This window comes from Falco biarmicus, chromosome 6 (genome assembly GCF_023638135.1).
Source record: "Falco biarmicus isolate bFalBia1 chromosome 6, bFalBia1.pri, whole genome shotgun sequence".
Classification (NCBI taxonomy): Eukaryota; Metazoa; Chordata; class Aves; order Falconiformes; family Falconidae; genus Falco; species Falco biarmicus.
The window spans coordinates 58232770-58244532 of NC_079293.1; the positions used below are offsets into that span (position 1 = coordinate 58232770).

General features: G+C 43.8%; 1 protein-coding gene across 2 annotated transcripts in view; it reads right to left on the bottom strand.

The window, feature by feature from the left end:
• The window catches only part of TPD52L1 (TPD52 like 1), a 60259-nt gene extending 51090 nt beyond the window's left edge, over positions 1–9169 (bottom strand). For both annotated transcript variants that reach the window (XM_056343646.1, XM_056343645.1), the window contains exon 1: positions 9048–9169. In XM_056343646.1, coding sequence (XP_056199621.1) covers positions 9048–9066 — 19 coding nt within the window. In that variant the 5' untranslated portion in view covers positions 9067–9169. The remainder of the gene's footprint in view (positions 1–9047) is intronic.
• Positions 9170–11763: the final 2594 nt, after the last annotated feature.

Here is an 11763-nt window from a genome sequence, read left to right on the forward strand (position 1 = left end):
GAACCTCTCTCAAATGGGTACGAACTATTATCATTACATACTCTTCTTTATTCCTTGTACTTAATTCAGACTTCATATATATTGCTTATTATCTAGGCTTCTCCATTTTTTGAAGCAATTTAAAACCACAAGGGAAGACATATTTTTTCCTCCACCTGTAGTATTTGACCCAGTTTCCTGACATTATCTGTTATTTAACTCTGCAAAGACCTTATTTAAATCTTCAGAATTGCATTGTGATTCAGTTTGTAAGAATGGCATTATTCAACAGCCCTTTTTTTTGTAATCATCAGGTTATTCAAGTAATCATTCCTTCTTCAGCATCATCTTTTCTTTGCTATCAAAGCTTCTGCACCACCTGACCCACAACATGACTGAAGGATTTACTCTTGCAAGACCACATGGCTTCACTGGTTCTTCAGTATTCTCATATGTACATAACAGTGTACAGCACTGGTTAGATTAATTACAAGGCAAACATCATTCTCCCTGATTATGACTTCAATTCCTTCCACCCACAACAATAAGTTAATAGCTGCCATCTGCCTATTAAAATACTTTGAGCAGAAGATAATCTTCTGTTCCTGGCATAATTGCCCCTCAGACTCTGTAATGTACGTACATTTTACTTGTGTCTAAGGGAAAATCTGGTTGTGTTTAAATACAACTATCTCTGATCACTTTTTAATGAAAATTTAGCACGCAACAACACAGCAGAGAAAGAATAAAAAGCTTGAAGCCTTCAGAAGATATTCCAACTAAACACATTCGCTCCACATCATTCTCTAAAAATACGTCAGCATTTTGTAGCGTGACTTTTGATCTACTCAGTGGAGTTAAGAATATTTTAATTAAAGTGTGAAACCTAGAAGGAGGCATTAGATAAGCACGTAAAATGCCTGAGCCAACATCAGCATGACAAGTTATTACTAAATCCACCTAAAGCACAATGAAAACAATTATTCCATGGAAACTATGCAAAAGTATTTTAAAACTTTAAGTTTATGAGTAAACGTTTTGTAACCACAAACCTACACCACCTTAGTTCCAGCCAGGTGGCAAGGCGATATCCTGGTGAGGAAACTGGTGAAAGAAAAACACACGAACCAACAGGTGAACACAGAAAAATCTACTCCTTACTGAAGAAGCAAACATGGAAAGCATCACCTCCCTTCAGCCACCATTTATAAATATTTACAGAATATAAATCATACAGCCTTTCAAATCCATACCATACAGTTTTTAATTATGGTTCCCATATTTTACTTAAAATTTATAAATTAGTAACTTTAATTATTAGGCAATTTTTAAATACAACTTTAAAATGTGGCACAGGTACTAAAGAGAGACAACTTAAGTATCTGGATAGCTAAAGAGGGTGTTTCACAAATTAAAGCACAACTCAGACAGAAATCAGACTGTATAAATGGAAAGAAAAAAACAGAAAGAATGGTTCTTAAAAGACAAAGAAATAGTTTGGGCAGGATCTGGTCCTAGCAACTTCACTGATCAGCAAACAAAGGTAGCCCTTTCAGCAAGAAAGCACATGAAAATAAATTGCACTGCCTGCTACAAAAACATTTTATGCAATTACTTTTTACGGGGGAAACCAACACCACATCTATAGGCACTTTATGCTTGCATGAATATAAAAATGTTTTCAGAGTGTAATTTTGTCTCTCACACTGCCAAAAGCACCACTAGAGCCCTAGTTTCTGTGTTTTATTAAATGCTAACCTTGAGTCTGCATTTTGAGGAATCTGTTGTTGTTAAAAGCACTTTAAATTCTATTATCTTACAAAAACATTGCAAGTCTAACTTTGCCTTTAGAACAGGAAAGCTGAAAAGTGACTGCTTTCCATTACATATTTTAAGTACTTTCATTTAAAACATTTCACTGACTAGGTTCTTGGTCAACAGCAAGGATTACTGCATGCTAAGGTAAATTAGTGGTGATAGCATGACATCTTTACAAAAACCAAACCCCAGAAGACCAACAGAAGAACCCAGAAGCAAGCATTTTTCCTGACAGATCCCTTGCTTCAGAAGGAACCGACTGCACAAGGCATAGTGTTACCTTCCTTCTTCTGGAAGTGACACAGAGTGTTAGACCTTCTGAGCTTTACAGCCACTAGTTGTTTCTCTGAGCTCCCTGGACTCCCCTTCAGTGACTAGAAATGCAAAGATGTAAAAACTGCCCAAGAACTAGATCCCTGACTACATAGTTCTTAAGCATCTGAAAGCCTGTTAGTTGGACAAGAGTCTACGTGAGAGAAGCTGATGCATCTGGCCACATGAAAAACACACATGTAACCATGACTCTTCCTTATTTCCATAAACCTGTCTTTATAAATTTTACTGCCGTATTATCCTTACCTGGTTGTTGTAAAAGCCCTGGCTTCCAGCTACTAAAATTAGATGCCTTTCAGCAATCAGCCTTATATAAGAAAACTTCATGACAGATAGTGTGGAGAGAATACAGAGATTCCTAGTATTTTTATGTGACTACTCACAGCGGGAACTTTCTTGTCTGCTAAGGGATCCAATAGTGGATCCTTCACTTAACCATGCCACTAACCCCCGTCATTAATATAAACACAATATCTTTTTACTGGAATAAGTGAAAAAGAATCAAAAAGTTCAAGAAATCTTGTACAGAAGTAACTAACAAAAACAGCCTTTTAGAAGCCCTTTTTATTATTCAGAGAGTTTGTAAGTTCTACAAGCACAGAAAAGGTAAAATGTGCTAAGCAGGAGAGAAAAAATGGAATACTCTGCATTAAGACCTTTATCATCATGGTAAGATGGTACTTGAGGCAGTATCATTCCGTGCGTGTTGCATTCTTGCACTGATTTTGCGCTTTCAGATAAGAAAATCTGCAGAAGGATCTTTACTGCTGATATTCTACTTCCTTTTACACAGTGAAAAAGAGCGGGAATGCCAGACAGCATAAGAGAAAGAAAAGGAGATTTAGTGCTAAAGTGCAATACAAACACTTGCTAAATGACTGTCTTTTACAGTTACTCACCTGCAACACTTACCAATGCCACAGATGTAGAAACGTAATGAGGATAGCCTAGCTAACTATTATAACTTGATTTTGATCCATGATCTCAAAGACAGCTAAGCAGCATTACATCTGTCCTACAGAATCAAACAAAATCTGCTAGTATGCCCAAGGTTTTGGAGAAGATCAGTGTGACATCTGATACTGGAATCCAGACTCGTCATTCCCCTCTCACAATTTCTTGCACATGACAGGTTTAGAGAATGCAACAGTTAAAATGCCCAGTTTAGAGAGCAGCAGACTACATTTCTAAAATTTGGCATTGCAACTGTGCATTTTTATGAGATACAAATAAAACCAGATAACATCAGCCTGTCCAGGTCTTGTATTTATATATTATCCCAAGAGGTACTTTCTGACTAGTAAGAAAGATTTTACCCTTAAAACACTTTCTGAAACGACAAACTCCAGGATTATGCTAAAACTAGCTAATAAACAATATCTACAATTCTAAATATGGCCACATAGAACATCCTTTAACCCCTCTGCAATCTTCTGCCAAGCTTGTGCCACATCCTGGACCTTCAAGCAGCATATGCCCTAAGCAAAGCAGCTCAGAAGTTCCACACATTTCTGTACTGTACTGCACAAGTCAGCAAGGCACCATCAGCATCAGCCGACTCATTTTTCCACTAGTGCACTTGAGAACACTGACAGAGAGCATGGTCAGACTGTACTTGCACTGCCTCACAGCAGGACTCATACTAGCAGTCCTGTGAACATAAGAAAGTACAGGAGAAAAAATAGAGCAAGAATTTAAAAATATGTTTTAGGATTCGAAGTGTTTGGTTTTGCATGTTCTGCATTTTATATCTTCACAGTTGTAAAACTGGCAAAGTTACAATACCTTGTAAGACTGGCTCTAGATTTTAGAGGTGGTATTTCTTTTATACCTCTTTTCCAAATCTCACTGTATTCTATTCTCAGTTTTCATGTATAACATGAAACCACTCAAATTTTCTCAGTCTCAGCAAACTGAATTGTGCTGAAAGCTGTACCGGCTCAAAAGGGTAAAACAGAAGCACTGGATTTGATTTCAGACATTTATTTGCTTAAAATCTGATATATCAAATTCATTCCATGCATGTATTTTCCCTCCCTTTAGTATAAAAGGGATGAAAGAGCAATTATGTCAAGCTCTGCACACTCATGTTAAATATTTAAGAATCCTATTATTAATTACAACCCTACCACTTTCACTTGACCTCATCTTCATGTGATCTTATTAACATGGCAGGTGAGGCTTCCATCATACAGCCAGATGTGCAGGTTTATCACTGGCAGCTTTGATTACCCCAATACTCTCTGACCCTTTGCGAAGTTCTCTCTCCTGCTTTCCACAGCAGGGCAATAGTGAGCTCCAAGGGGTACCAAGGAGACAGCACAAACCCCTGGTTAACCTGAGTGAATCTTGAATCCTCAGAAGCAGGTATGGCCAGGCACTTTCCTTGCAAAGACTGGTGGGGAGTGTAAATGCACTTCTCACAATGGAAGGAACCAGCAGCTGCTGCTAGGCAAGAAAACTAAGGTTCCCCTTGCCTCATCCTTCCCATTTTCTCATGTGTATCAACACCAACCAAAACTGTGTGCTAATGGACTTACTCAACCACAGCCATTTTCTCCTCATACAATTTCACTAAATCAGCTCCAAGCCACTAGCTTTACTCTGCCCTTAGGGGAAAGGTGAAACAGTCAGCGCTCCTGGGTAAAGCCACAAACCTCAAGCACGAGGCTAGCGGAGATGCTGCCCTCTCTATGACGACCACAGCACTGCTGCTTGCAGTAAAGTAACATCTCTGTGTGTTCCTTATCCACATCTTCCCACTGTGAGACTGACTCTTTATTCAGATTCATACTGGTACGAGTAACCCCATGAGCTGCTAGTGAGGAGAAAGAGGGAGAGAGAATGCCAACCAAGCTGCCAATGCCATGTTTTGGGCAGTCTTGTACACCGTATCACAGGCAAGACAAGACCTGCTGCCTCCCACCATGGGAGACCGCAGCCCATCTGACTGCGAGGTAACAGGTGCCACTCCGGCAGGGAGAGGGCCACTGTGCTAATGTTGTGACCTCTAACAATTTTCTTCTGATCAAAGGCTCCAGCCAAATGGCACATGCCCAGGTGTTGCCTCTCTGCTCTGTAACCTCACATGCCAGATGCAACTGGCCTGAGGATTAGAGATGGAATGTGCCAGCCTCACACAGCAGAGGAAAGCAGCGCCGTGCTGCAGGCCTGCGAGACACAGGCCTCCAGAAGCCACCGTCTAACATCTGGGCTAACCACAGCTCCCACCACAATACTTCACAGGTGCATGCATAGCCACAGCAAGGTATTATGGCTAAAATGCACAAGTAGAAAAGGATGCAGAACATTTGTCAGGAACAGCTCTGAGAAGAATTGCTAGTACAGGGAGATGCCTCAAAAACCCTTTCAGAGGCTAGAAGTGCAAGAAGCTGGTTGAGCTGCTTGGGTAGGTAAAAGGGCAAAGAGCAGAAAGCTGCACACCAAAGCTTTACCAGGGTAAGAATCAAGAGAGGATACAACAGAGAAAGGAGGATGTACAATTACAGCTGGATACAAGAAAAAGGGAGAATTAAAAGGGGAGAGATGTATTAAGAGCCAAGCTCCAGTCTTAAAAGTGAGCTTCTCAGGTGAGACAGATGAAGACATCCGTGGAACTGGCATTATTAGAAGACATTCACAGTTTTAAACTAGAAAGCAGGACTATGCAGGATAGTCAGTTAATCTGGACCTGGAATAGAATGAGTATGATGAGAGGCAAATACACAGTTCTGATCTTCCCATCTTCCAGAGAGAAATATTGTTCTTCAGACTTCCAAACTTTTAACTTTAAAAATAACTGAGAGCCACAGGAAGAAAAACAAATATGCTTTTATGCTAGGTGCTAAAAAGTCCTAAGTACAGCTGGTATGTTCCCAGAATCAGCTAGCTCTGGGACCACTAAGAGGAAGAAGTGATGAAAGAAAAAAGCACCCAGAGGTTTAAAGATACAATTTCTGTAAAGTACAATTTATGATTTTAACTACACATACAAATTTGTTTACATGGAACATCTGCTTATTTCTTTAGAAAATAATTTTAACATTAATTACTATTACTCTGTCTGGTAGACTGTCTCATCTAGTTAGCATGAATGCTGCAAGACATGTTCAATATACTTAAGCATAATAGTAATTCTGTTTCAGTCCATGAACTCCCTCTACTGCTTTAAGATAAATATCAGAGCATTTAACTTTCGGAGTCTTTGCGGCAGGGGCATATACTGTGCCTTGAACTACACAAATTCCTGATGTTAGCTGTGACCTCTATGGAGTTACACATAACAATACTTGTTTTTAGTCCACAGTTGCATTTATTTGTAAGGTTGATGCACGCTGCTACATGAAAAAAAGCTGACAAAAATTATTTTCCTGCCCTGAAGAAATCTACATTTTATACGTGCGCGTGTGTATTTCTTGAACATGAAATTGATCTACTAAGGCATAGCCTCCCTTCAGGACAACATAAAATAGCACAAAGAACACAATTATGTGGTCTTTTTGAAGAAAATTTTTAAAGTGTTGAATATAAGAAATTTGACGGTGCTTTCAAATTTATAGTTTTTACTTTGTATTTTCAATTAGAATGCAATCCCCCAGCAGAGCACACTGGAACAAAACATTCAGGATTCATTTCTCCATGGGCATCCAAAGGTCCTTAGAAGCAATGCATAAGCTCATTAAAACATATACACGTTTCTCCTGCTGCTTAAGTGGATACTTGAAGTGAGGGGTTTTTCCAGGCAAATTGCTACTGTTTTCTTAGTAACCTCCTATAACCATGCTCTGCAAATTGCATAGTGGGATAAAAAAATTCAGATTTCTAGCCAGTACTTAGATGTACTTAACTGAATTCAACTGCAGTAGACACACACAAGTTAAATTCTTTCTGCCAGCCACGCTCCATAACTGCAGTAGCACGCACTGAATTAAGTCTAGAAGGAAAGAGGGACATTTTGGAACAAAGGTTCGCTGGCATGCACAAAAATCTTAGCTTGTACTGCTAGTATATCGAAGAAAGATGTTTTTAGGTAATGGAAGACTGTTCTGAAAAACTGGAGAAATAAAACACACAGGTGAGAAATAGAAGAGTGACTTAAGAACTGAGTATAGTCTTGAAAAGTCTCACATTTGTCTGTCAACTAAGATTACCAAAAAAAGCTGCTGAGCTCCTGCACTGCATGCAGAAAACTGAAGGGCTAAGAATTCCTTACCAAATAAAACTAAGCAATACAAAATGCTTTTATATTCTCTCACTAGCCAATAGACATTCATCCAAAGACAACTTTAATAAAGACCTATGGCAGTAACAGAGTTGCTGACAAAAACATACATTAGCAAAACATTTATTGGCTTGAATTTTAGCATGCACTAAGAACATGTTTACTGATCTTACTAGTCAAGGAAGCTAAAAAATTCACATGGACATGTACTAATATCTGGCTAACTGGAATCAGATACTGTTTTCCATTGGTTCTACAAAATAAGAAATTATCAAATACTTTACCATATGAAGTTCCTGTTTAAAGAATGCAAGCTCCCACTGTAGTATCTGTACAGATGTATTCAGAAAATTAAATAAGTCTTATACTATAATCTTAATACTAACTTTTGAAAACTCCAGGAACTGAACCGCAGATCTATTTATTTTGCCAATCAATTTCAGCTATGTATCCATTAGGACAGCACATACACTACACTTTTGCCCGAAAAGCTTTCTCCTTCGCAAGTATCATGACCTCAAATTTCCCATTGTATTCCTTTACATGCAACGAACATTTGCTTCTTTTACATGTATTTGTTTAAGATGGTTTTTAACTACTCCAGAAGGCTATTTTGTCAGTTAATTTCCATAAGCATGTCTCCCCCTTATTTCATCTCCCTATTTTGTAGATGACATAAAATGGGTTCTAAACATTCTGCTTTTGCAGAAATATTTGTATCACCTGCTTAGTACTGCTGACTTACAGACATGCGTGGTGAAGTAGTAAGGTTCTTCAGAAAACAGAAGTAAGACCACACAGGTGAGCAAGAGCTGTGTATGCTAAATACCTTAGGTTGACTCAGACATCACCTCAACTTCGCATGAAAAGTTTATTCTGTTCTTTGAAGGCCAATTAACTCAACCCAGAGAAAGATATGAATGGCTAACTTCATTATAACGGTTGCAATCGGAAAGGAAAATGCTCACTTTAATGAACGCCGTGTTTGCAAAAGTGTAGAAATGCTTTAGCACGTCCAGTTTGAGGCTGGTGTCGGTGCGGAGCTCCGCTGGAAGCGCAGCCGCAGGGCCCCGTTCCCGCGGGCCGGCCGCCGCCCGGGGCTCGAGCTGCGATGCCGGCGGTGCCCGCACCCTGCGCTCCCCGGGCGGCGCCGGGGCGATGGCGGGGGGGCCGGCAGCCACGCCGCCCTCGGGCAGCCGGGCAGGGCACGCAGGCACCCGGAGCTGCTCGCACAGCCCGCGGAACCCCCAGCCCCTCACCGCGCTTAACTTCACGCGAAGTCGTAGCCCGGCTACTCGGCCTTGAAACGTTTGGAACCGGCAGCAGGAGCGAAGGGCCGTCACCATGCCCACCGCGCGGTGAGCGAGGGACGCCGAAGGGAGCCCGGGCCGGGATGGAGGACGGGGCGCACGGCCAGGACGCTGCGCGGGCCGGGCCATGCCGAGCTCCCCGGCGGAGCCCGGGGCCGCGACCGCCAGCGGGGTGCCGGGAGCCTCCCGCGGGTCTCTCGCTCCGCTCCCCTCACCGGCCCCTGCCCCGAGGTCGCCCTCCGGCTCTCCCGGCCGCGGGGCGCCTCCCGCGCTGTCCCCCGCGGGCTCGCCCCCCCCCCCCAGGGGCAAGCGGCAACCCCGGCGGCGGAAGGGACGGGACCCCCGCACCGCGCCGCCCCGGAGGGCTCTGCCCCGACGCGACTCACCCTGCGCCTGCGGCTCCATGGCGAGGGGGCTCCGCCGTCCGCCAAAGCCGCCCCGCGCGGCCGGACCCACGGCTCTTGCAGCGCTGACAGCCGGCGCCAGGCGGCCGCTGCCGCTCCCCTCCCCCGCGGCGGCCGGGCGGAGCTGGCGGCGCCATCTGCCGGCCAGGCGCGGGCAGCGCAGCGCCGCTCACCTAGGGCCGCCCCTTGCCTCAGCGGCGGAGCCGGCCCTGCTGAGGGGCAGCGGGCGGTGCGACCCCCGCGGTAACGAGCTCTGGCGGGGCGGGGCGGGGGGTGACCGCGGAGAAGAGCCCTTGGGGGTGCAGAGCCCCGGCTGACTTGCTGCGCTTCCACCCTCGGGGTGACAGTCCCCCCGGGCGGGCTGGGAGCGGTCCCTTTGGTGCCTGCGCGCCCCGCCGGGTGGGGGTCGCACCTCAGCGACGCAGCAGGAGGAACGTGCCCCCAGGGAGTGCGGGCAAGGGGCGCCCCTCTTCAGCGCCCTTCCCCTGCCGGCTGGCTGACCGTACGGTTTCCTGCTTCTTTTAATATCAAAGTCTGATCTTAAATACGGGACTCGGAGGCAAGCGTACAAGCAAAGCCGCCAGCTTAAGGATCAAAAGCAGCAAGGGCCAGAGACCACCTCCCTTCAGAAACCTGTGGTGTCCCAAGGACCAAACCTTGTGTCTGCGCCTGGGCCGACCCCTCAGCTCCGAAGCTGCCCTGGCCAGCACGCAGCTTTCCCTCGCCGCAGTTGTTCTTCACCAGCTCCCCTTTGTCCCCGCTGAGGGGGCGCCTGGGGCCTCTCCCCAGGGAAAGCATGGATGCTCAGGGCCTGGCTTACCGGGGGGCACAGCAGCACCCTGAAGTACTCGGGTGCCTGATCTGAATATTTGACTTACTTGAGTACCTGAGGGTTTCAAGTACTACCTCCTATGTCAGAGTCATGGGAATGCATTCAAAGGAATACTGACAGAGCCTACGCTGTCATGTATATTTAGCAGTTTAGGTAAAAATTATTTTTTTTCCCAGTACATTAGCCTGTATCCTACTGTTCACTGGAAGCTGGGGTGACAATACGTAGTTCACAGTGCCGTGCGGATTTACTCTAGGTTTTGCTCATGCCAACGCAACTTCTACACTTCATTACCAGTCTGTGTTAGCTCAACTTGTGGAAGGGTCCAGAGTATTTGCTTTAGCAATGCTGCAGTCACCATGGCTGATTATCCATGTATTTGTCAGTCAGACACCCTAATTTGTGCATATACTACTGAACGCCTTCTGTGACACAGTAAGGATGGGCAGGTTCTCAAGGCCTGTTAATATTAAAAATAACAAAGCGAGAGAGTAAAGGCAGGTGAAGGAAGTATTGGACAGTGTTGTTTGTGAAGTTACACAAACAGGTAATACTTTAGCTGAAAAAAACCAAATCCAAAACAGAATGATTATGCAGTTTGGTTAAAGAAAAAAAAGAACAGTTATAGGTAGAAAATAAATTCTTCTCCTTAAAATATTGTAGGACATAGAAAAGTGTCAAATTTACTTATTTTTCAGCTTTATTTTTCTAACAAATTAGAAAATTAAGGCCAAGGCAGCTTTGATTTGTATACATCTAATGACATTTTGCTTTAATATGCACATGCTGGTGGTTTTGAATTTGAATTACTGTAAAACATGAATTATCATTATTTTTTCTAGGCAAGCCTCTCTTCATTGTGATTTGACATGTCCTTGGGCTGGAATTTACCACTTACAAAAGCAGAAGAGAGGTTGTCAGGATAAGGAATTCCTGTACTCATATCATTTCAAATAAAGAGACATCCTACCATGACAAGATTTGAGCTCTGAAATTCTATCAACTTCTACAGGGAAAAAACCCCAAATCCAAGTCCAGCCAAAAATGCATGAAACAGCTGAGAAATTTCTCACATCAGTGTCGTTAGAACATGTACTTTCCTGCAAATGTATGCAGAGGTTTTTCAAGCAGCCTAAGCAGTTTCTATGAAGCCTAATGAAGACCGAGCATCCAATTTACTTACAGGGATATAACAATATTAACAACACTGTTTATGTAGAAGCATAATTAAAAATCTTACAGAGGCATATGCTGTTCAAATTACTGAACAATAAAAATTTTACCAAATTTTTAGGTGCTGTATTTGTATTTCTGAGGAGCTACAGGCCTGTCATCCTGACCTCAGCGCCAGGAAGGTCACGGAGCAGATCATCCTGAGTGCCATCATGCATATGCAGGACAGCTGGCGGATCAGGCCCAGCCAGCGTGGGGTTATGAAAGGCAGGCCCTGCTTGGCTAACCTGACCTCCTTCTCTGACAAGATGGCTTGCCTAGTGAATGAAGGAGAGGCTGTGGATGTTGTCCACCTAGACTTCAGTAAAGCCTTCGATACCATCTCCCACAGCATTCTCCTAGAAAAACTGGCTGCTCATGGCTTGGATGGGTGCACTCTATGCTGGGTATAAAGCTGCCTGGCTGGCCAAGCCCAAAGAGTGGTGGTGAATGGAGTTACATCCAGCTGGTGACCGATCACAAGAGGTGTTCCCCAGGGCTCAGTATCTGGACCAGCTCTGTTTAATATCTTTACTGGCAATCTGGATGAGAGGATTGATCAAGTGCACCCTCAGTAAATTTGCAGATAACACCAAGTTGGGGGGTGGGGGCAGGCAGTGCTGATCTGTCTGAGTGCAGGAAAACTCTGCAGAG